This window comes from Sceloporus occidentalis, unplaced genomic scaffold (assembly GCF_023333645.1).
Source record: "Sceloporus occidentalis isolate IW3139 unplaced genomic scaffold, rSceOcc1.0.p SCAF_10, whole genome shotgun sequence".
NCBI classification, from domain to species: Eukaryota; Metazoa; Chordata; class Lepidosauria; order Squamata; family Phrynosomatidae; genus Sceloporus; species Sceloporus occidentalis.
In genome coordinates this window covers 2,820,608-2,847,455 of record NW_028316990.1, presented here as the reverse complement: position 1 = coordinate 2,847,455, position 26,848 = coordinate 2,820,608, and the positions used below count along the sequence as shown (strand labels likewise).

The window sequence follows — 26,848 nt, the reverse complement described above, 5'->3', positions numbered from 1 at the left end:
CAATGATACAACTTTGAAGATTGTTCAGAATCCAAAGCTAATTCCACAGTTCATAATGCAGTGTAGTGAGTTATGGTAAAAAGATTGATGAGATATACTTGAGATTCTTGGAAGGTTACAAGTTGAGGCATAAGATAGGTTTTTGTGGGTTTTCTGGGCTATGTGGCCATGTTCTAGAAGAGTTTATTGCTGATGTTTCGCCAGCATCCGTGGCTGGCATCTTCAGAGCCACAGATGCTGGTGAAACGTCAGGAATAAACTCTTCTAGAACATGGCCACATAGCCATGAAAGCCTTCGACTTCACATAAGGCATAAGAGTTCTTGTGCCTGGAACTCAGAGCTGAGAACAATTTGCAGAGAGAAGGTCATATCAGAGGCGTTTTGTCTGCTCACTAGTAACCATAATGGATAATTAACCCACTGCTAGTATGTGTTTTAATAAGCTGAGCTACCTGAAAGATGCTCCGGTGGAAAAGAAAATGCAGAGTCAGGACTAAAATATGGGTGTTCATGTCACCTCTCACTTAGATTTCAATGGAATTTCATCCCAGTTGTTTCAACTGGGTGTTGTATGCTTTTCTACATGGAACCTTTCTGAAGCTTATAGAGAGCTACAGTGCTGCAGATTCACTAAAACTGTCCTTTTCAACTGCAAGGGGTGTGTGTGTGTGTGTGTGTGTGTGTGTGTGTGTGCGCGCAATTGTGTTGCAGGGCGAGGTACTTGAGGGAATCATTTCTGCCTTCTGAATACCTTTGATTTGTTCCATGCATTGCCCAAAGCACATTCAGCCCACTTTCTAGGCACAGTCAGATGCTTTGAATTCAGTGGCATGATGTCATTTTTACTTGCAGAGATAATACTTCTGCCATACCTTAATAAGGTAATGTTATTATACCGGGTGGAAAAAAACACCCAGATTTTTTTCTTATACTGATCCCCCCCCCCCCAAGGTTTAAAAGGGTTTGCAGCATTACAGTAAAGGTTAAAATACCCACTGCTTTAGCATGGCATTCCTATGTGGCTGGTGGTTGGAGTGGGTGGCCCTTGGGGTAATTTTCCAACTCTATAATCGTGTTACCTCCCCCTGAAATCAGCTGTGCACAAACACAATTTCAAACCTAAATATCGTGGTTGGGGGGAAGATAGGTGGTATGGTGCAGTGGGTGATCTGAGAATGTCTCCCAAGTTCTCCATTTAGTCCCAATTCTGTTCCATTCTGGGACTTGCCGTTTACATGCCAAAGATACGGTGACAAATGTCTGTCATTATTTATTGAAAATGTGCACTTTATTAAACTGATAAATATTTATTAATAATAGACTTCGTCTTCAGATTGTATATTTCATGAATTACCTTTCCTTAGAGCTATAAATTTTTTTATGGCGGCAATAAAAAAACGTAAAGGAGGCATTTTAACTACGAAATTTCATTTCATGGTCAATTGGGCTTACTGTATCTGAAAGAAGTAAATGTGGGGCCCATAAAATAATTATGATATTCGTCTGCACTTGCAGAACAATGCCTGGATGCAGGAGTCTTCAAGTTGTCATGTTTTATTGCATCTTTGTTGCCAAGTTGCTAATCAGTTTGGACAGACAGGTCTTAGGTGTTAAAAGAGACAAACTCTGTGTTGCCTAAACAGAAGCCATTTAGAGTAAAATAACCTTTTTTAAACGGGGGAGAGAGAAAAATAATGGCCACTCTTGAAAACACTACAGTGTTACACAGTTCCATTGCAAATAATAGTTACTCTTAATTGGATTTATAGATTGAAATGTCCCCGTTGAAATGTCCAGTAGAATTTCACCTTGAAGAAATGTCATGAATTTTTCAAGCACCAACAGAAAAAAGAAAAGAAACGTATTTGGGCAGAGCTATGATTAATACAGTGTGTCTCTGGCTTTATTCTGACTACTACCTGACATGTTCACCTATAAACTTGAATGCAAAATCGCCAGAGGCATGGGTAAAAATAGGTTATGTCAAGGTTCTCCTATGTTTCCCTCAGGGCACAGAGTTGGCTAGCTACATAATAGTACTTTTGCAGGCTTCTCTTAGATTTGCTGCAGGAAGACCTCTGGAATAATAAATAACACTGTACATTCCATTACAGACTTAGGATTGCTATATCCTGCAGTCCATTTTTAAGTACAAGCAAGCTGTTTTATTACCAAAGTGAATATGGCCTAGCAGTTATTAAAAATGACTGTGCCGATAGATTAACATTTTTCCTACTGGTTTTAAAAAAGAAATGAAATAAGGTAGCCTGTGATGTGTTAACATGGACTCCCTCCCTAGCCTTTTATCGCTTTTGTTCACGGAGAGCCTGACAATTTGTCATATTGCTGATTAGATTCATTATTATTGACAGGAAACAAAGTCACATCTATCACAGTTTAAATGCATGCTGTTACACTGGGACTCCCCTATCCTTGTTTTAAAGAAGGAGAAATAAAACCAAAAGGAGAGATGAAACAGATGCAGCATGATTAGTATTTGCATTTTAATAATATGCTAATACCTGCAAAAAATTTCAGCATTCTTAAATCAATTTATTGGAATTAAGATTGAATGGGTTCTACTGTTTCAGTTGAGAAAAGCACCTGGCGCTTAACAGGATGGGGAAAAATAAACACACCTACACATAAATAGATGAAAATCAATTGTCATATGTCATCAAAAGTCATTATAGACTAAAGCACCATTGACTGTTTAGATGATCACCTGAGAAATTATTTTAATCCACAAAGGATGACAATTCTATAGACCCGCAACTTGTGCGCCATAGGGTTCCGTCTTTTTATTCTTTGCTTTTCTCCCCCCTTTAAACATCTCTCTATAATCTGCCCAGCCTGCTGAGTAGCACTGACATCAGTAGTACATCAATTTCAGAAAGTGGATTATTTTTACTAGACAGCTATTGTGACATATTGGGTCAGTCATAAATGAAAGATATTCATGCAAGCATGCAATACTTGTAATGAAGTCTCACTCTGACCTTCTGTATGATTGATTCTGTAATTTAGTTTTCTCAGGCACTGCCTGAAATGAAATGAAATCATGTTGAACAAGTTTTGAATACCCACAGTGCACCAGGAGAAGAAAAATCTGTAGCCCTAGAGGCTTGAGAGGGGAGCAGCTGAACGATTTATCTCCATGCTATTATAGCCTTTGCCAGCATTCAACATTTTCTTCTCTCTCTCTCTCTCTCCTTTTTTTTCTTATTTGGCTTAAGTACTTAATTCTGCAGGTAGCTGTAAATGGGAAAATAAAATGCTGTTCAGATTTAAAATGACAGGACAGGAGTATGTGCAAGGGACTGATAAAATATCTTGAATAGAACTGACCTTTTATGTTGCTGAAAGTTACTGGGGGATTCATCCTAATAATTACCATATAGATTATTTTTTATTTCTTTCCTGCAATGAAACATTTCAGAGAGCAGTGGGGCTGATTGAATGAAAATTGAACTTGTTAACATTCTTTTCAGCTTAGCCTGTTGTACATAACAGAAGGTTAGCTTTGATGAATTTCGAAATTCCCTTTCTGATATCTAAGAAACGGACGGTAAAATAATTGCCTCTTTTCAGCCTGCATTTATTTTATTTTTCTCTCTCTCCCCTTCTTTTTTAATAAAAAAAATTACCTCCAGGTTTTTATTTAAAAAATTAGAATTAATTGTATAGACTATTCATCATTCTTGTGCAGTTTTTTCCTATATGAAAATATGATTTACTGATTTTTAGCATCATAAACATGTAGCAGCATTTTATATGTTTGCAAAATAATTGTAATGGGGGGAAAGGAGTATAAATAAAGATGATGATGGTGATGGTGATGATGATGATTTCAGGTGCAGTTTTTATGCTGAAAACTTCATTAGGAAATTTGGATAACTAAGAAACATTACCTTCTTTATACGAAAATTGATTTTTTGGGGAAAGGGAGTAAATGATTTGAAATTTGCACTAGCAGAGTGCAATGGCTTTTTGAAATATTCTGCCACACTTTAAACAGTCAGTTAATTAGATATTCAGGTTGCATCCATTTTTCATCTTTCCTCCAATGGGTTTAAGGTGACACAAATAATTCTCATCCTCATTTTGTTTCCACAACAGCCCTGTGAGGTAGGTTAGGCTGAAACAGAGTGACTGTCCCAACTTTGCACAGTGAGTTTAATTGCTAAGTCAGGACTTGAACCTAGATCTCCCAAGATCCTATGTCTCCACCATACCAGTTGCCAACTCCCTCCTATGCCAAGACAGATGAACATCAGCAAACCTAGAGATCAGTTCCCTCCCCATTTAGGGACCCCTACAAGATGCAGCCCCTTCAACAATTTAAAATATTCACTTACAGTTTTAAGGGAGAGAAAATATATACCAAGCTCACCTGCTTTGCTCTAGTTTAAGCCAACATATGCAGGCCTCAAGTATGTTTTGTGCCCTTCAAACACCCCAAGACAACACCCCCCACCCCGGCGAAATAGGAAAAAGAGGGTGAATTGCTGTTCCTAGAATCCTCCATCAACTTCTGGAAGCTGCTCCATCTGCAGCTTACCTTTTAAGTAGGTTGTTGTCCCTTTCCAAACTGCAAAAATGACCATTTTTGAGAATCAGAAATAGGCTTCTAACCACTTTGGCTTGCTGGTCTTACCTTTAGGTAGTCTGGATGGCCCCATGAGGATGCCACACCATAAAAGTGGACCCTGGACATGTTTCAGTTGCCCACCCCTGCAGTAGAGAAGCCTTGGTGCTCCTGAAACATCAATGCTCATTTTACACAGCCATCAGTGTCCAGAGATATCTTAGTGGGACCCAGTGGATGTTGGGACAGCTCATGCACACTGCCCACATGATTCCTGATGCCATCTTATACTATTTTATAAATGGTCTGCACTCATATCAATCTCCCTTTCTATTTTAGTCATCTCCTGATGTTCCTCTCCAACAGAGGTGCAGTAAATAGTGAAAAGAGAGATGAATTTCTTGGCTGGGAGGTCTATTTAGTTGGGGATCATCCTTTCCAGAACAGGGGAACTTCCCTGGTGCATATATTTGGTACCTTGTTTGGTTCCAGGCAAACACTTCTGTATCTTCCCTTCCCCTGGAAATATATTTGTGAATATTGTCTTCTGTTGCTTTACTCTCCATAGAGAGATGGAAATATAAATAAATCATATTATTATTATTATTATTATTATTATTATTATTATTAAACTGTTCTTGGTGCCAATAGGGGATTGTATACATAAAGTAATTCTTGAATGAAACTGCTCTTGCACCTTTTCCCTGCAGGAAAAGGACCTTGCCATATGACTCGGAGGACAGCTAAACAGAATTGTTAAGTTGCCTTGGTCTCACATTTTTGTGAGAGATACTTTCCATCATGGCGAGTATATTCATGGCAATTTTTAATGCTTCCGTTCTGAGGTTGCTGATTTGTATGCAAAATATGACTACACGAAACAGCCATTTTACATCAAGACATTTGTTATCTTCCAAATTCCTCCTCGGATGTTTTGGTAAAGGATAAATGAATTGGACATTTACCAATAGGTTATTTCAAAATTGGCAAATAGGCATGAATTCAGATTATTGTCCTTTGTTGGCTGCGTGTCTCCAATTTATGCACCTAATTTTCTCTTACAAAGAAGCTCCCATGATTTATTTTTAATATCCACTTTACGATCTCGATTTGGGTACAGGGAAACAGTGAGGTGGTGATTACAACCATGTTACAGCAATGTTGTTTAATATATTACAAATAAAACAGTTATTTCATGGTTCATTAACGTGTTTAGTGCCTGGAACTCTTTATTAAAAGAAGCCTTTGTTGTTGTTATGAACATGTTTATTATCGTTGTTAAGAGTGGGAACCCACATAATTACTGAACACTATCATTTTTTCGTTGATAAGAAAGATGGTTTCTCACTTGAGGAAGTCCTTATCAGCTCAGCATGGTCTTTCATCATTAGACGCTGATCAATTATCTTTAAGCTCCTAACCCCAACCTTAACTTTACAAGGACTTGCTGTATCCATTTTAGGCCTGATGTTCCATAATCCCCTTTGATTCACTCGCCAAATTTCCAGCTACTTCTCTTTTCTCTGTTGTATTATACTGTATTTCTTTAGTAATAGTTAAAACTGATAACCTTTCATCCTCAAGCCAGAATCATGCCTTAGTAACCAGCTAGAGTTACAGTGTTTTATGGCAGTGACTAACACTAGACATTATTTTCTGTTTAACTACAAACAAAATTTTCTGTATAAGATAGCTGCATCAATCCTTCCAAAAGAGTGCAGCTTGCCTATGAATTTGGGTTTTAAAGATGTTGGACATGGATCTTGGGAAAGTTACAACTTTGGACAGCCGTTTCTCTAAAATTAGTACTTTGGATTCTGGAAATTATAGTCCAAAAGGTAACTTTCCAAGCTCTAAGGTTATATTTAATATAGCTTGGTATTTTCCATGAATTGCCAGGAGAAATAAGGAACAGGGTTCCTGTTCTTTCAGTGGAAGGAATTTAAGCAGTTGTTGCTTGTCATGGAAGCAACACCTGCTGAGTTTTATGCTTCTGCACAACCATTGTGTACATTCATAATCTGGCAACCCTATACACAGTATACACAAAGGCTATACATAACAAAGCCTGTTTCCTGCTGGCCTAACATCATCCTCTTCACAGGCCAACAGCCATGGCTGAAAACGAGTGGACTGGAAGCCATTTTGGTGGGTCTGGCCTGAACCTGGCCCAACTGGCCTTTAGGCCAGTTTTAAATAACTGACTGTTTGTAGTGGGTTTTTCCAGAAACCCCACCATGACAGCCAGTAGTTTAGACAGCTGTGCACCCCTTCATCTAACACTGCTGCTATTCTCATTGTAGGCCACAGTCATGGCTTATGATATTGGAAGGGGGTTCCTGGATATGTAGATGAAGCCAGGCACCCCACTTCTACCCTTAAGGACCATGACATGGGCCTACAAGGTGAATGGCAGAGGGATGAAGGGTGAGGTGTTGTTGTTGTTGGTGACTCCATAGTGTAACAGCAGATGGGTGTCTGGACATCTGCCTGCCACTGCAGTGAACCAGTTAAGTGTCATGAGGGAAGGGGCCACACCTGTGGGCAGAATATGAGGGGGTTATCTCATCGGATTCTACCTATGCATTTGCATCCAATAGCCCAAGAATCACTTTTAACTTGAATGAATGCATCTTTGAAGGGGAGTTGTAACATGGCTTTGCATGTGCTAAACAAAAAAAAAAAAAAAAAAAAGAAAAAGGTTGCATCTCTGTTTGTTATGCCTCCTGGTGCTAGGATAATTCTTCCCAAAGAACAAGCTGACACTCTGAGGCTTACTTGATATATCTTGCCCTCATCAAGAAACTGGGGAAAGGGCTATATAGTAAATACTGGGGAATGATGCTTTGCCTCACAAGAAATTGTACATGACCAACAGATGCCAAAAAGTCCAACTTTCTATTGAATTTGTTAGCCTCATGGAATTTTCCCAGCTTGTGTGCTTTGCAGTAGTGACTTGCCAACCTTGGCAAACCATACCAGGACGGATGATCTTTTGGCTCAGGGCTCCCATTCCTTTCGAATAATGGTCTTTCGTGGTGAAAGGCAGAAGGGCATTTCTTTCTCTAAATAAAGTTGGCTCCTTGATTCACCAGCGTGGCCTGCTAATCTTTCCTGGTACAGCTGGAAGAAGCAATTGCACTTTACTTTCCTTAAAAAGAATGAACTTAAGTTCTATCCTTAAGGATTTGTTTCCACTGCCCTGTCCACCATTTATCTTTGAGCTTGGGTTGAAATCTTGGGTTTTGGTTTCTTTTGTGACAAAACCAAACAGCTCAGTTCCAGGATATTTACAAAAAGAGACTTTGCACATCAAAGAGCCCTGGGAGAGGGATGCTAAGTGTTTCTTCATTAGGCAGCCCAGCTAGAGTGATGACTCGCTTCCATTATATAACCAGGTAGAAGTGATAAGGTTGAACTGTTTTGTCAATTGACCGGTCAAATGTTGCCAATTAACCACCTGTTATTTTGTCCATGGTCAAATATTCCAGGAATACCACTGTGCAGGTGGCAGCTTGCCTTTTTGAACTCCATTAAAGTGTCATTTATTAGCAAAGGAAGGAGTGAGGGCAGCTTGTCCTCCAGCTCTCTAGAAGTCAGGGACAAACCTAACAGCAGGCTGCAGCATCTGCCGTCGACTGCCTGCTAGGACTGGCAGCCATCTCCAAGCAACAACACAAGCAGTCACCAGTTCTACATCCCTAGCTGATAAAGGACGGAGAATCTTAGGGCCTAGTGCTGGGTCCAAGCCTCTGGGATCCCTTAGGCAACACTTGGTCTTTCTTCTGCTTTTATATGCTTTCCCTTATTCCAAAGCTGCAGGGTAGTTGCAGTAGGGATTGCAGATTGTCAGAATTAATTTTTAAATTAATTTTTAATAGAAACAGGCTAATTTACAATCAAAGCAATACCGTCAGCCCTTTGTATGGACAGATTCAACCATCCATGGCTTGAATATGTATGTATGTATGTATGTATGTATGTATGTATAATCTCCCCCATAAGCAAATCTTGATTTTGCCATTTTATATAATGGAAATCACTTTACCATTCCATTGTATTTAATGGGATTTGAACATCCATGGATTTTGGTATCCATGGAGGATCCTGGAACCAAACCCTAGCAGATACCAAGGGCCCCCTGGTACTGGAAAGGCAAAGATTTATTTATTTATTTATTTACTGTGTTTATTTGAACAGGGAGCGTTTATCTACTTGGTAAGGCTCCCTGCATCATTTTAATTCACTGGGAGACCAGGTGTATGAATCCCACAGAAAGCCTCCATTGAAAGGGGAGGACACCCAAAGGTTACTGAGAGGCCCTTCTGATGGTTCTGTGTGCTCTGGATGTTCACCCCACAATTGTGTGGAGCAGAATATTTAGCATTGTGGTATTCACTATGTATAATATTCTCCTCTCCAAAATACACTGAGTTGCTTTTTTTTTTTTACTGTAAATAGAAGCATACTAAAAGCTTACACCTGTATGTAGTTTTTCCCTGCATTGTCCAACCTGTGTGCATATGTGTGCCTTCAAGTCACCTGTCGATTTATGGAAACCCTATGGATTTTATAGGGTTTCCTTAGGCAAAGAATCTTCAGCAGTGGTGTTGCCAGGTCTTTCCTCTGAAATACAGCCTACAGCACCTGAGATGAGTTGGCCCTCTCCCATCCAAGTATTATACAGGGCTGACCCTGTTTAGCTTCCAAGATCGGACAGGATCTGTTGCCTTTAGCGTATTTACTCTAACCTACCATCTATGTAATGGACAACATGAATATTATGTTTTGATTTTGTGTATTGTGTTCCTTGTGTAAATATACCGGTAACACAATGGATAGGATAATGTTGTATAAAGTTTGAAATCTTCAGATCTGAGTGGTTTATACACATTTGTGCAATTTTTCTCCTGGAATAAAAAGAAGGGGTGTCCTCAACAGTGTTATCCACAAAAACCTGACAGTTACACAGTAGGTCTTTGGAGACTACAGAAAATGCCTCCCTCAGTTGCACAGCCTGAATCCAAAAGACAGATATCTGCCAAGATGTCTGGAGTAGGCTTGGTTGCAGGGATTTGCTGCATGATGTTGTGGTTATTGTCTGTCTAAATCAACTTGACTGTTTTTGTAAAAGAAAAAAGAAAGGAAAGGAAAGGAACAGAAAGGAAAGGAAAGGTAGTGGCTCATTGGGAGCAGAATGCTACTCTTTTAGGAGAATGGCAAGTGGACATTTAACTGGATGATAATTTCAAAGATGAAGTCTAACCTCCTACAAAAAAGAAAAAGCCATGAAATGTGAGTTGGAAAATTGGCAAACAATTCCATTGGCTCCAGTTCCTTGGGGTTAGTCTCATTCGAGCCACCTATGTTTTATGCAGTAATTTCAATCTTCAGTATGGCAGGGTTTTCCTCCCTCAAAAAAACAACACAACAAAATGAAACACTGACCCTTAGATGTGTACACACAGCAAGCCATTCCCAAATATCATGCTGACATTTGGAGAGGTGAGAGCCTTGTTGGCAATTTTATTCGGGGCCAAATATTGGTTTGCCCTACTCAGAGGAGCACTTGAAAGGGTCAAGGGAAAACAATTGCTGATTTCTCCTGCAGAGCCACACGAGACTTGAAAACATTTTCCGAACACTGAGAACACACTGAGACTTATGCTCTGAGTTCAGAGAGGCATTTCCTTTATGACTTTGGATTCTCGCACATCTTACGCTTTGCCTTTTCAGTGATACTCTCCATTTGCACAGAATAGGGATGGAAAGGATGGAGTCATAATTATTCTTTCCCAGGTTTTTTTAATGGGTTTCCCATAGCCAGGATGTTTTTTTTCAGGAACAGTAATATACCAGCAAGAATTTTCTCCTTCTACTTGAACATCCCCTAAATGTTTCTGTGGAAATATTGTTCAGAGTGAAATTTTGTGCATGGGCTGGTTGGTAGCTATGTCACTGTAAACTGACTTTTGAGAGCCAGCATGGAGTAACTGTTTGAGCATTGGACTACAACTCTAGAGATCAAGTCTTGAATCGCCACTCAGCCATGGAAACCCACTGAGTTATCTTGGGTGAATCACACTCTCTCAACTCCAGAAAACCTCGTGATGAGTTCACCTTGAAGGCACACAACAACATCAACAAAGCTATATTGTTGGGACCATTGCACAAACAGAACCACCATGGGATCATGAGTCCCAATGTGCAGTGAGTCCACCTCTGAGGTTATAGTGCCAGAAGACCCATTGTGGAAGGGGGGGGGGGGTGCTGAGTATCACGACATCTCTCTCAGTGTCCTGTTGCACAGTACATCCTGAAGTGCATGGTTTCAATTCACTAGAAGTGTTTCTTATCATGTTAGAGCTGTAACTACAATATTGTAAAGTGTCGTGGCTTCTAATGCAGTATCTTGGCCATGTGGGGATAGGTGGGCAAAGCTCAAAAAAAGTGTATATATTCAATTCGTTGGTACTTTGTCAATAACAATCAATTTGTGATTTGTTTATTGTGACATAAGATGATCATGGCTTATCGCTTTGGACTGCTTGGAAAGATGCAAGCTAAAAGAATTACTCAAATGCCATATGATCCCAACTATGTACATCTGGTATGAGACCCATCATGGCATAGTGGTTTGATTGTTGAACTATGACTCTGGAAAGCCAGGGTTCAATTCCCACCTCGGCCATGAAACCCACTGGGTGACTTTGGTCAAGTCACATGCTCTCAGCCTCAGGGAAAGGCAATGATAACCTTGATTTTCCATTTTTTTAATAAGGGACACCATTTTGCTATGCTATTATATTTAATGGGACTTGAGCATCCACGGATTTTGTTATCCACGGGGGATCTTGGAACCAAACCCCAGCATATAACAAGGATCCACTGTACATTATTTCTTTAGCTGCTATTGCTACCGAGTTATGATAAACCAGGATTCTTCAACATTCTGGTTTTACAATGGTATACAAATGATAGAATTGTAGCTTGTATTCAAAACAAACTATTTGAAAACATGCTGAGCTTTCTGGGGAAGCAGATTTAACAAACAGCTGCAAATAAGTATCTGGGAATTGTAATATATTGTAAGTATCTGGGAATTGCAATATATTACATTAGGCTCAGTGGGATTTTATTTCCCAGGGGGATTTGTGAATGCAGTTATAAAATATGTTTGTAAAACATGTTTGCTGTGTGGCAAGGAGTGATGGGAGTTGCAATCTACTGACATCTTTCCAACCACACATGGCTCACCCTGGTAGAGTACATTCATTCAGATTATTTCTTAAACTCCCCATTCTAAGAAATTGCAGGTTTGCAAGAATGAATGAGGTGAAGGTTAATATGCAATTAAAGGATGAAATGGTTAAGAATGCATAGGCTTCCCAATGAAATTGGATTCTTAGTCTTTTTAAGTCAGGAGTATTTAGCCTCAATAAAAAAAAAGTCAGATTGAACCAAAATGACAAGCCTAAGAGCAAAGCATTTGTTAACTCATGTTTTCATATTCAGGTTTATTGGATAAGGATTTTTTTTTTGGGGGGGTCTCTTGTGTAAGAGTAAAAATCAGGTAAGAAGGCATCAAGAAATAGTTTTCTGCATGTCTTGGAAAACAAAACAATCAATTATGACTCCCTTCATCTTGGTTTTCTTTTATGTTACAGAGTCTTTCTAAGTACTGTTTAGTGTAGTATTTGGAAAGCAAATCATGGCATGGAGGGGGCATTATATCTTTTAAAGAAAACTTTCTTCAGCAACTATTATACTTTGTTGATGTAATTCTAGATACCCAAGTGTGTTTTACCATGTTGGGTTCAAGTGCTCGTTTCTTCAAATGGCGTATATTTAAAATAACATTCGCTATCAGAAGTTGTGGACATTTTGAAATAATGATTTGACAAATTCATAAAGGATAAGGTTATCCATGACTATCCATTCTGACTGCATCTATTATGGTTGCATCTTAGAAAGCAGACCAAGTCTACAAAAGCTTATGCTTCAACTTCTTCTACATAGTTTTAAAGGTGCTACCAGATCCCCTTGCATACTGATATCCATTAATGTGTATGATTTTCATTCATGTAGACAATGTGCATCTGAATACCAATTACTGGGAAATATGAGTAGGAGGGCATTATTATGTTCATTTCCTGCTCATGGGTTCTCAAAGTCAATTGACTGGCCACTGTGTGAATAGATGGTGTACACAGATAGGAATTTGCTCTGACCCAACATGGCAATAGCCTTTGAGAGACCAATGGCTTTGCCATTATGTTCCCAGGCACAATTTAAAGTGCTGGTTTTGACCTATAAAGTCCTATATGGCTCAGGCCCAGGCTCTTTGAAGGACCATAGTCTCCTACTGGGAGACCAAGGTTCAAATTCTTGCCTGGTCATGGAAACTTACTGTGTGCCCTTGGGCAAGTCATACACTCTCAACCTTAGAAAACCCCATGATAGGTTTGCCTTAGGGTCATCATAAGTTGAAAACTACCTGAAGGTGCACAACAACAATCCTCCTATATGAGCCTGCCCAAGCTTTAAGATTGGCAGGAGAGGCACCTTTCTGTATCTCACCACCTTCACAGCCACAGTTGATAGGAATATGATAGAAGTCCTTCTCTGTGGCTGCTTCCTCACTTCCCTAGGGAAGTTATGAAGTTAGTATCTTTGTTTTCCTTTCAGCGGCAGGTTAAGACCTTTCTTTTCCACCAAGCCTTTGGGAACCAATTTTAAAAAGAAAGAGACTTTCTTGGCACTAAATAAAACTAATTAAAATCTTACTTTTTAAATCTGTTATAAAGTAAGATTTTAATTAGTTTTATTTATTAGTTTTATTTCTGTTGTTATTTAATACTGTTTTATTATCTTAATTTATCTATTTTATACTCCCCCCCCTCTATATATTAACCATTTATGTTTCACTGTATTCTCTGCCTTTTTGTAAGCTGCCTTGAATCCCAGTCCCTAGGGGAAAGGTGGGATATAAATATGGATGGATGGACCTGTGCTGTGTTCATTTGGCTTAACTGGCGGCACAGTGTTGTCTTTTTAGTGCCAAGTATATAACTTCCAGTTTTTTCCCAGGATTTTTAGGAAACATGCCTTAGCAATAGCAAGTACATTACTATACCACTTATCAGTGCACATAAGCACTCCCTAAGTGGTTTACAAAGTGTAAGCTAGTTGCCTCCAACAATCTGGGGACTCATTTTAGCCATCTACGGAAGGATGCAAGGCTGAGTCAAGCTTGAGCCCTTAGTTCTTGAGATCTTGGCACTATTATTTATTCCCAGCTGGCCGTTTCAGTCTGATGTTAACCTACATTGCATTGTTGTTGTTTATTTTAACTCACATTGTGTTGCTGTTGTTGTTTATTTTGTTATTCATTTCATGATTCATGATCAAATAACCCTCCCTAAACTGCAGATAATAGGATTCCATAGGATTTTGTCGTAGTAATTAAAGTAGAGTCATACAGTCGGCCCTCCTTATCCACGGATTTTTTATACATGGATTCAAGCATCCATGGATTGAAAATATTCAACAAAAATTATTAATTCCAAATAGCAAACCTTGATTTATATAGGGACACCATTTTGCTGTGCCATTATATTTAATGGGACTTGTATATGCACAGATTTTGTTATCCACGGAGGCGGTCCTGAAACTAAGCCCCAGAGGATAACAAGGACCCACTGTACTACTATAGTCTGGGGAAGGCAGAGGTGGAGGATGGGAACAAGAGTAGTTCTCTTTTCCTCTTCCATGCTGAAAAATATTTGTGACATTGACTGATTTGATTATTCTAGAACCTCAGCAGAACAGCTGTTTTTAATTGTATTGTTGTTTCAATTTGTAATCTGCTTTGTGTCCCATTTTGGGCGGGGAGTGGTATAATAATAATAATAATAATAATAATAATAATAACCATCCCTCCTCATGTTTTTCAGGATCACACTCATACAGATGTGCCTCAGTATCGCCAGGACCACTCTTTGATTATGAGATCCATTGTCCACATGGCAGATGCCACTCGTTCTGGAATTATGCCTCCTAACCAGCTGACCACTATTAACCAGTCCCAGCTAAGTGCTCAACTGGGACTGAATTTAGGTGGTGCCAACCTGCCACATACCTCTCCTTCTCCTCCTGCAAGCAAATCGGCAACCCCTTCGCCATCTAGTTCTATAAATGAAGAAGATGGAGAGGACTCAAACAGGGTGAGTTATATCTCCTACAAGAAGAGACTGCTTTTGGCTTGTAGTTGACATGGACTGACATGGACGGGCATTTATTTGTTTAAAAGAGGCCTTGAATATAGCTGAGAGGGAACATATTTATCATGTGGTACTGATATTTGCTTATCTTAACGATATACTGCCACAGTTCTGTGATTCTTTAAAAAGAAGGACACTGCTAACATAAGCTTCTTTATGACAGCTTTCATATTTTATAGATGCAATAATTCTGTTTGCCATATCTGCTTGCAATATTTTGGACGTTTTAACATTCATTCTGCTCCCCTCTGTCTCAGTCTCTCTCTCTATCTCTTTCTTTCTTTATAAATACATTTGTGTAGGTATAAAAAGTGACCTTTACCTTTTTATCAAAGTCTTCAGTGCATGCTCAAATTCATTTTCATCTGAGATTAAATAGGTATGGAAAGAAAATATGGCAAAATGAGGAATATACCCAAAGGAAGGAATCTGCTTTGGAAATATAAACAAACAGCAAGTGTTTGATACTTCCACATACGTATGCACACATATAGCATAGAACAGTGTTTGTTTTTTAAATTACTTCACAGTTATGGGCCTTGAGCATGGTGGATAGAGCAGGTTATAGAAAGCTAGATGGAGTCATCAGTTGTGCAGGTTATATAGACAAAATGCCGGATGAAGATCATAGGAGCTGTGCATGGGGAAGGCCTGAGATTAATCTCATGGATCCATCAAATGCCCTTTCTACCAGAACTCTGCCTACAGGCTATGGATGGCAGCTGCAAAGGGATTCATTGAAGTTCAGTAGTGATTGAAGAATGACTCTATTAATTGTTCCGTGACCTGGAAAAGGGAACAAAGCTGTAGTAAGCAGCCTTAACAAAAGGGCTGAAAGACGAATGACAAGTTGCTTCCTCCTCCTTTCATACAGAGTATCTTATTCCTGTAACTCATCTTATATGCCAGTGACTTCTATATGGAACTATGGGAACTTTGATTGCTGGCTGCTCTAACTGGGGGACAATGCAGAAGGAGGACCTAATGAGGAAAGTAGGGTTTATATGCGGGAATAATAAGTGGGTTAGGAACAAGTGCAGAACTCCCTTGAGTAGAGGTCATTTGTTAAAATTATTGTTGTTTGGCCAGGATCAAAAGGGATACTTCCACTGGACCATGCTGCTTTCCCTAGAATTGGTGAACCTTTTCCTCCCACAACTCCTTGTAGACCTTAAAAATCTTATCCAAAGGGATGGCAAGCCATATGGAGGAAAATATTAGCATCATGGAGGCATTGCAGCAAGAGGAAGGGAGGAAAAAACATCCAATTTGGATAAATACATCCAGGCCTCTGGTTTTTAATCATCTTTTGAGATCATTCTAAACAGGTGGCTTTCAGACACTGACTTGAAATATGATTTCACATATTTAAGGGGCAGTTAATGCAGGCTGAGTACCCCTTTTCTGAAATGCTTGGGACCAGAAGAGTTTTGTATTTCAGATTTTGGGAATACAGGTTGAGTACTCCTTATCCAGAATTCCAAACTCCAAAATACTCCAAAATCCAAAATTGTCTACATAGATGGCTGAGAGAGTGACACTTGTGCTTTCTGATGGTTCAATCTACATAAATTTTGTTTCATACACTAAATTATTAAAAGTATTATTTATAAAATGACCTTTAGTTGTATAAGGTGTAGAAGAAACATACATGAGTTTGATGCTGAGACTTAGGTCTCATCTCCAAGATGTCTCGTTGTGTACCTTCAAGTGATTTCTGACTTATGGCAAGCCTAAAGTAAACCAACCATGGGTGCTTTCTTGGCAACTTTGTTCAGAGTGGGGTTGCCACTGCCATCCTCTGAGGCTGAGAAAGTGTGATTTGCCCAAGGCCACCCAGTGAGTTTCCATGGCCAATCCAAGACTCAAACCCTGGTCTGCAGAGCAATAATCCAATGCTCAAACCACTATGCCACACTGGGTCCTGCCAAGATATCGCAGTATTTATTTGCAAATAATCCAAAATATGGGGGGGGGGGGGGGGGATGAAATCTCAAACACTTCTGATTTTGGATGAGGGAGACTCATCATGTCTTATACATAATGCACAATACACTGCACGCGTATGATAGTAGGTACTGCTTTGTGAGGCTGGAGAAAGACATGACTGGAAATGGTGGAAATTCAATCATAGTGCTCAACATGAATCCACATCTTCTGCCATTTCACAGACTGTCAAGTCTATTTCCAGTCACATTTCTCTCCAGACCCACATCTTGTTCATTCACTACTTGTGTTGTGTATGAGATGCAAGGCTGGAGAGAGAGACTGGGGATCTGAGAGATGAAGAAGTAGGAGCACTGCAGCTGCCACCTTGGAAAGCAGAAGCAGGCAGCTGGTGACAAAATTGCAGTTTTTGGGAGGTATGGGGATTTTGGATTTCTGGACTAGGGATGCTCAACCTGTAGTGCCTTCCATTCCGTGTGGCAAAAATAAGGTTTACACAGTGACCTCCGTTACTTTTGTGTGATACTGTGCATATACAATATTCTTTGTCTTGCATGTTCAAAAAGCCATTGAAGCTCTTTTACAAATAATAATAATAATAATAATAAAGTTTATTTGTGTTTCCCTGCCTCTCCCAAAGGATCGAAGCGGGGTTATAGACTACTAAAATCAATACATACAATGCAATACAATACACTATAAAAACACAAAATGGTACATCTGTACAAACATCAGTAAAATACAACAATCCAACAGCATCCAACATCCAGGGGTAAGACAGAATATCATTGTCGGCTGGCATATTGGTCATGCAGACATCACTCCTCGGGGGGGGGGGATGCTTGGCAGAAGAGTACGGTTTTCAATCTCTTTTAAAATGTTTCCAAAAAGGTCATGAGACGGAGCTCCTCCGGAAGGCTGTTCCAGATCCGCGGGGCCCTTTGGGAAGAGGAGACGTATTTGGACGATGGAGTTTCCAATAAGTTCTTACCGGATGTTCTGAGTGTGCGGGGCGGATTATATGGGGAGATGCGGTCCCTCAAGTAACTCGGGCCCAAGCCATGTAGGGCTATATAGGTGATAACAGACACCTTGTATTGTGCCCAGAAGCGAATAGGCAGCCAGTGCAGAGCTTTCAGCTTAGGTGTTATATGGTCAAACCTAGACCAAACATGACAAAATAGTCATGTGTTTAACAGAAACACAATGATGCCTTTAAAAATGAATTGACTTTTACTTTGTGGTCAGACATATGTGTTGTTATCTTTTCTTTTTGGTGTTAAATTCATTCATTTCATTTGATCACAGGCCTTGATTTTTTTCCTTCTCTGCTTTCGATACTCTTGATTGACCATATTTTCTTTCAAAGCCATGTGCACATAAATCAGTGCACAGATTGGCAATGCAAGTATGTCCATTTTTATAACATCTCATGCTGGAAGTCAGACACTGATTTTGTCGCTGCTGCTCTTTATTAGACTGCAGGAGAGAAGAGAGCTGCCCCTGATTCTGGCAAGAAGCCCAAGACACCGAAGAAAAAGAAAAAGAAAGACCCCAATGAACCGCAGAAGCCAGTATCAGCATATGCCCTGTTCTTCAGGGACACGCAAGCAGCAATTAAAGGCCAGAACCCCAATGCTACCTTTGGAGAAGTTTCAAAAATTGTCGCATCAATGTGGGATTCCTTAGGAGAAGAACAAAAACAGGTAACCAAAGATATATTTGGGGGTGGGGGGGTGAGAGCGGAGGAGTAATGATGTAATGGGTGGAAAGATGCCAAAGATTACAGTCCATCTAATTAAACAGCAGTGGGCTGATCTTTTCGACTTCATTAATTAGAAATGCTGCACGGAAGGGAGCCCAGCTACAATGTCTCTCATCCCGTCTGAAGCCGGCTTCAAAAATTGGCCCCTTGTTCTCAATTGCTTTGATTAGTAGGGCTGCAGTATTTTAATCAGCTGATCAATTAATTGATTAAAAGAACTCTTGATCAACTTGAAAGATGCCCCAAGGAGTCGAGCAGCAGACCTTTGTATCATGAGGCATTACAATATATATTTTAACGTATGTATTTGTATAGAATGCAGGGATATCTTTAAAAGAGTTGTCCCCTCTTTTTCCTCTTTCATGTCAGGAACTCCTTTGTCATCGATTCATGCCCCCTCCCTATCTCTGGTCCTACATTGCAAAGTACTGTGGGCCCTTGGTATCTGCTGGGGTTTGGTTCCAGGATGCCCTATGGGTACAAAAATCCATGGATGCTCAAGTCCTATTATATACAGTGGTATAATAAAATGGTGTCCCTTACATAAAATGGCAAAATCAAGGTTTGCCTTTTGGAATATATATTTGCCTTTTGGAATATAATATTTTCAAGATGTGGATGGTTGAATCCATGGATAAAGAACCTATGGATACAAAGAGGGCCAACTGTAGTATAATCCAGACACAGGTGTAGCACTTTAGTAAGGATTATGGGGCAGCATGCAGCCACCCCTTTACTGGCCGGATCAGGGCCACGGCCACCGCATGCCATGGCCTTGATCCAGCCTCCGGAGGGCGGAAGAAGGAGCTGCAAATTGCAGCTCCTTTTTCCACCCTCTAAATGGTGTCACAACCATGACAGCGTGGCTTTGTAACACCCTTTTGGTGCTGCATCATCTAAATGCATCGCCAGGGTCACGCCATGATGCCATGCACCATCTAGAATAGTGCGCGGCGTCATGGCACAAGAGGGCCAGAGTCACAATCCTTTCACAATCAAGTCTATTTCATCCTTTTTCACTGGTCTTTTCAAGAATAGAAGGAGCAGGGCATGTTTGCAAATGCAGCATCTTACCACCATCAACATGATAGGGGGGAAAATTTCATTTCTGTTTGGTCTGTAGTCAGGATCCTGTGCCCTCAATAACTGTGTTCCTACATCCCTATGGCTTCCACTTCAACCACATTGTATGTGCATTCAAGTTGCATGTTGACTTTGCACCCCACAACCGCCTCCCCCCAAAAAAACTGCCTTCACTTCAGTCACACAGACAATGAGATTTGCTTCTCTGATGACATTTCTGAAATCCATCAAAGTTTATTCAGAGCAAGCACAAGTCTGTCGCTCTGCACTGGATTCATTTGTTTATGACGACATTGTCGCATAACCACCTCATTGGATATGTAACAAATGCTCCTTTTAGTGGGAAAAGTATGACTTAAGAATTGTGGTGGGAGAACATGAACAAGTGGACAAACAACAGATAAATATTGGACTTGAGAAGGGTAACATCAGAGGATATTTTTTGTCTCGGACGCAACCCCTTCCCTCCCTTTGAAACTAAAAATGTCTGCAAGGTAACATTGGGCTCAATCCCAGTCTCAGCATGATTTTAAAGGAGAGGACATGGGAGGATTGCCATCGTCCGTTTCGACTCTCTTACTTTTTATGAGACCATAACATCCCACTTCAGACAAGAACCACTTTATGGCATGAAGTTTATATGGTGGAAGTGACTTTGCTTATAATGTTTTAAAACAGGTATATAAAAGGAAAACGGAAGCTGCAAAGAAAGAATACCTTAAGGCACTTGCTGCTTACAGAGCAAGTTTGGTTTCCAAGGTAAGAATAATCAGAATTTGGAAGTAACTAATTACACATAATGAGTTACCCATAATTGACTTGCCTTGCTAATAACTAGGGCATGATTAAGTCGTATTATGGTTGTCGTAGACTGTTTTATTGCTATAGGGTGTGTGACCTCACTGTTTGGATGCTTGTAGCATTCTGACACTTTTGTAGAAATAGTAACTATTTGTATTACTTTTCAAAATGTGACACTGAAGTAACTATAATGGAAGCTAACTAGTGGGTTGGAGAGCTTTGAACAATCACTGTCACGAATTACTTTTTAAAAATGACTGGAACCTTATAATTTAGCACATGAAAACACAAGAAACGTATAAAAATACAAATCACATATTGCCATTTTTTTTAAAAAAAAGAATTAAACATATAAATTTAAATGAGATAAAACCTCCTTTTCTAGTACAAAAACAGCTCCCCTTACGTTAAAGCATGAGTACTAGAAACATGAAAAGGCAACAGAGCATTCTTCTTACTCTGTTAGATTTCTTGGTTTGTGCATTTGAAGGACTTTCTGTGCAATTTTCAGAGAAAAATTGCCTGAAAATTACACAGTTTTTGAAAACAAATGGTTGAGCGCTTGGGGAGTTTGGGGACTGTTGAGGCTTCAGGGATCACAGAATTATGGTCCAGGGGCTATATGTGGCCTGTAGGTCACACTTTTCTTACCCTTGATTTCAAAGAGGTAAGAATAGATGTTTAAAATGTGCACACACCCTATCTGCAAAATATCAGTTAACTAAAATGTGAAGTTTCATAAACTAAGTACCATGCAATACAAAATATAGAGCATCGGCCAAGATTTAAAAAAAAAACAAAACAGAAAAGCAAAGCACACAAAAGCAGGAGACCTCTTTATGGCCACTTAGCTCCTGTGAGAGCAACCACAGAGGAGATGGCAGCTTGTCCACTTGGGATGTGTGTAAAGAAAGTGTATACACACTATAACTGTATTCACTTGAGACTTTACAAATCGGTCAAGGGGTTCTGTGTTCTGGGTGTATGCAAAACATAAGCACTGGGCTTTGCATAAAACATTGCAACATCATAGGACATATTATGGAAAGATGTAATCTCAGTGTACTGAAGCCAAGGTTGTATATACTGCATAATTTATGGAATGCAGCTCTCATAAATTCTCTTGTAATAAATAGAGCAATACCAGAGAGCTGAGACTGTATTCTTTTGTGGGAGGTATTTGCATTTGCAGAAATTAGAAGCAAATACAGAGGGAGTCAGTGTTTTTAGGATGGGTTGTATGCGGTGGAGTGTTGGGAAAATAAGTGTTCAAAGCCCTTGTCATCAAAACCTTCTTCAAATATTTTTGGGTTTGTCCACTCCATTAAATGTTTACAGGATGAAAGGCAGAAAAGCATCAGGGCAACAGTGCTGTCCCCTCTTGTCCTTTGCTTTTTTGTTCCTCTGCTTCACAGTCTTTTATGGTAGATATGCCATAAGGAGAAAATTGTGAAAATTTCATGTATGCTATTGCAAGCATCCGGGAAGTAGGTGGAATGAATGAGAGATGAGTAAAATATCACAATAATAGCCAACATCCAGTTGTGCACATTGGGATCCAAAGCTATTTTGGCCAAGATCAAACAATGTATGATATAAAACATCCCTTCATTGTCCATAAAACAAATTCATAGGGTTTACTAGCCCTCCAGAAAGGTTCTTGGGATGTATCAGTGCTTCTAGGAACCTGGCTATAACAACAGTTCAGCCCGTTACAAACGGGCGTAAAGTACGTCCTGGGGATGTACTAGGGTTAGGCAAAGTGCGTGCCTTATGCATGCACCTAACCCTAATACGTCCCCAGGACGTACAAAATGGCGGCGCCCGTTTCACACGGGGGCTGCCATTACAATGTCATGAACGTGCCGCCTCCAAACAGGGTGGCGTAGACGTGATGTTTTTGCGCCGTGCGAGGGTGCATAGAGTGCCCTTTCCGCAGCACACAAAAGAGCTCCAAAACGGAGCTCCTTCCACGGTTTGCGTCACTGGCGCAGCCTTTAGACAGTTGCGCCAGCGAGGCAAAGGAGAAAGGGGTCGGGTGTCCTCGGGGCATGAAGCCCCAAGGACACCCCTTTCCAGGCCGCAAGAAGCGGCCTTTTGCCACTTCTCTGCGGCCTGGAAAGTGGTGGATCGGGGCCTCGGAGGCTGCCATTCTGGCAGCTGAGGCCCCGATCCGGCGGGGAAAGTAGCGCCTACAGGCCACCCCAAACGGACGGTCTGTAACACGCCTTCAATTCCCATGAAGAAGCTCTTTGAGATACCCTATTCAAAAAATGAAAAAGAACTGCAATTATTTTATCTTAAGTGGAGTCTTCTCCCCATCCCTAAAAATGTGTTTGTACAAAATACCCTTTTTGTGCAAAACCAAAAAATTTTGCAGAGAAAAACATGTTTTGCAAACAAAGCTATGTATTTACAGTGTGCTCTGTGTTGATTTTTATTGCACAAAAATGATTTTATTTGCAAAAACAACAAAATTTCAAAAGAAAGAAAATTAAATTTTTAAAAATGAACAAAACAAGTAACCATGCCCAGCAGGGAATAAACTTTTGGAATTTACATTTTTCCATGCAAAAACGAAAGAAGAGAAGATTTACCTGCCTAAATTATGAGAATGATTGTTACTTAGGGCTGTTCCACAGTGGAACACACTCCTTTGGAGTGTGGTGGAGTCTCCTTCTTTGGAGGTCTTTAAACAGAGGCTGGATGGCCATCTGTTGGGGATGCTTTGATTGTGATTTCCTGCATGGCAAGGAGTTGGACTGGATGGCCCTTGTGGTTTTTTTCTAACTATGATTCTATGATTCATGTCTTCTTTGTTTTGAAACACAGGCTGCTGCAGAGTCAGCGGAGGCACAAACAATCCGTTCTGTCCAACAGACACTGGCATCCACAAATTTGTCCTCCTCTCTCCTTCTCAACACCCAACTTTCCCAACACACAGCGGTGGCCACATCACCACAGACTCTTCAGCAGTCCCTCCCCAGGGCCATTGCCCCCAAGCCTCTAGCAATGAGGCTGCCAATGAATCAGATTGTGGCCTCTGTCACCATTGCCCCCAACATGCCCACAAACATTTCCACCTCGCTGATCAGTTCAATGGGAAGCAACATGGTGGGCACCTCGGCATCGGGGTCTACCCAAGCCAGCCCCTCCTTGCAAAGCCAGCAGCACCAACTCCAGCAGCTCCAGCAGCTCCAACAACAGCAGATGCATCAGCAGCAACTCCACCAGCAGCACATGCACCAACAGATCCAGCAGCAAATGCAGCAGCAGCATTTCCAGCACCACATGCAACAACACCTGCAGCAGCAGCAGCAATTGCAGCAGCAGATGCAGCAGCAGATGAGTCAGCAGCAGATGCAACAGCAACTCCAGCAGATGCAGCTTCAGCAAATGCAGCAGCAGCAGTTGCAGCACCAGTCCCAGCCTTCCCCGCCGCAACATTCTCCTGCAGCATCACAGATCACGTCCCCGATCCCCACCATTGGAAGCCCGCCACCAGCCACCCAACAGCACCAGTCCCCAATACAAACCCAGACACAGACTCAGCTGTTATCACAGGGCAGTATTTTCTGAAGACACATGTTACAAAAATGAAAAGGGGGGGCGGGGAAGGCTGCTTTGCAACAAAGAGTTAAGCAAATGTGAACCTTGGCTGGTAAAAAATTGCATCGCCGATGGTGTAGTTATGCAGGAATGCATAACAGATAAAGTGAGCCTCTAAACTGTCTATTAGATAGGCAATAAAGAACTACAATGTAGCTGTGTATACTCTTTTAGGTGACTGAATATATATATTTTTTGTTTCTTCCACTCTTTTATTTTAGAAGAAAAAGCTGTGCTCTTTGGATGTTTTGTTTTTTCCTCTCCACACAATGCTTATTTAATTTATTTTGAGCTTTACCTACAATATGTGAATCAAATAATCTTGGATATTCCTGGGCATTAAGACTGAAACAAACAAAAGGCCTTTTTACGGTTTCAGATTAAAACGGTCAGTTCTTGTAAAATTAGTCAATGCTCTTCAAACCAGTTGGTTTGGTGGTTTGTTTTTTGAAAAATTATTTACGTTCACAAAGCCCTTAAAAAGCACAGTTGTAACTACCTGTAAAATGTCGATTGGATTTCATGCAATCACACTCTTGTGAGATGAGTAGTTGACGGTGTTTTCTTCTGTCATAAATAAATATATATATATATATATATATGTAAAAAAAAATCACAGACTTTGGCCAAAGCTCCTTTTTTAAAATTACTCCAGAAAGTAACAAGAAATGCAAGTAAAAGTTCTTACCCATTTTACCATCTAAGTTATAATTTCTGCAAATGCCACCAGTAGGCTAATAAAAACCTATTCTGACCCTATTCCAGTTTAAAAACAAAAGTAAATGTGAATATTCTATTCTGTGTTTGAGTGACAACTTTCAGATTTAATACACTGTATTTTTTAAAGAAGGAAATGCACTTAAATAAAACTGTTGTTCCAAAAAAAAAAAAAAAAAGACAAGAAGGGGGAAAAAAGTGAGGTTTTGTTTTGTTTTTTAAAAATGCTGTAAATCCAGTAGGCTATTTAAAAGGACTGCTGCATCTGAATAATCCGTGTAAATATTTTCTTTTAAAAAGGTTGTAAGTTTTTCATATCATGTGTTGTAAAGTTTTTCATAAATGAGGCTTTAATGTAAACACTGGTAACATGAATGATTTAATGGCGACATTGCTTACTGTGTTTTTATGCTGTTTTATACTTTTTTATGAGTTACGATAGCAGCAATTACATTGTTTGTATTTTGCTTATCTAAAACAAATGCTTTTATCTTGCTATAGAATAAACACATTTCAGTAAAAATATAGAGATATATATATACATAGAAACCCGGTGGTATTCAAGACTATTCTCAGCCAGGCCTAAATGGTTATAATGGGAGGCCTGTTGACATGTGCTATAACAACTCTACAAACTCTACAAATCCTTTTTGAATTATGTTGCCCAGAACTGAACACAGTATTCCAGATAAGGCCTGACCACAGCAGAATAGACTGGCACTATTAGCTGTCTTCATCAAGACACTATACTTCTGTTGATGTAGCTTAGAATCATATTCTCCTTTTTAGCTGTCTCATCACACTGTTGACTCACATTCAACTTGTGGTCTACTAGGACTCCTAGATCCCTTTCACACATAGTCTCCTTATGCCAAGTGCCCCCCATCCTATATCTATGCATTTCATTATTATTTTTTTGCCATAAGTGCAGTATCTTACCTTTCTTCATGTTGAAATTCATCTCTCTCTGGGTGTAGTTGCGCTACAGCTCCAAATCAGACTTGACCAAGCTGGTTATGGCTGTTAGCAGTAGGGATCTCACCTATGGAAGGCCCAAGACCATCCTAACACTTGTCTGGAATATCAGAAAATACAGACAACTATTTACCAAACACCAGCCTATGTTAAAGTACATACAGTCACACTCTGTCAATCTGTTTTCTGCCTGCAAATGTGCTTTGACATTTTCTCCACTCTTGCCTGACTGCTTGCTTGGTTCTCAACTTTGTTCATTTTTTCAAAAAAATGGCTTTCCCAATCTCATTCCTATGCTATTAGCCAGTGAAAAAAACATATTTTATACCTATTGCAAGCAGAAAACTTGCCACAGATGTTTACGAATGGCGGTTAAAAATATGACAATTAGAAAAAGGGTGGCAGTTGTTATGTGTCTTTGAGTCAATTCCAATTAATGACTACAGTCATGGGTTTTCTTGGCAAGATTTATTCAGAAAAAAATTACCATTGCCTTAAAAATTCACAGTGCCATGCCTTGAGTACTTGGAAATACGTCATATTGACTTACCTAGGGGCTGAATTCTATTGGTTAGTCCAAACTAGAGTAGGCCCATTGAACTATTAATTGAATGATGAAGCAAAACAGAAACAACTTCCATTGATTCAGTGAGTCCACCCTCTTTGAGACTGAAAGTAGGATTCAGGCCTTAGTCCTGGGTAAGTCATAGGTGAGGTACAGACCGCCCAAAAAGGGCGGTCTGCCTGTGCCTTGTTTTGCTGTGCGAGGAAGCTGCAGTGGACAAACCGCACGGCTTCTTTGTGCAGCAAAAAGAACCCACAAAAAGCGGCGGCTTTTTGCAGCACCATTGTGTTGGTGCAGTGGGCCAATGGCTCACTCGCGACATCACAATGGCATTGTGACGTGGCTGCTTAGCATCCATTGCATCAAAATGGCAGCACTCATATGTACAGGGCACCACCATTTTGACATATGGAATACGTGGTAGGCTTGCGGTGCATCTGTAAGCGATGCCCCAAGGCAACCCTAGCATGTATACGTTATGTGCTAAAAGGCCCATCTGTACTGGGCCATATTC

General features: G+C 40.1%; 1 protein-coding gene across 1 annotated transcript in view; it reads left to right on the top strand.

Moving 5' to 3' along the window:
- TOX3 (TOX high mobility group box family member 3) overlaps positions 1–24,981 on the top strand; it is a 110,271-nt gene extending 85,290 nt beyond the window's left edge. Inside the window, exons 4-7 of the mRNA XM_089476704.1 lie at positions 14,546–14,815; positions 18,298–18,525; positions 20,346–20,426; positions 23,301–24,981. Of these exons, the coding sequence (XP_089332830.1) occupies positions 14,546–14,815; positions 18,298–18,525; positions 20,346–20,426; positions 23,301–24,047 (1,326 nt within the window). The 3' untranslated portion in view covers positions 24,048–24,981. The remainder of the gene's footprint in view (positions 1–14,545; positions 14,816–18,297; positions 18,526–20,345; positions 20,427–23,300) is intronic.
- The last annotated feature ends 1,867 nt before the right edge of the window (positions 24,982–26,848 follow it).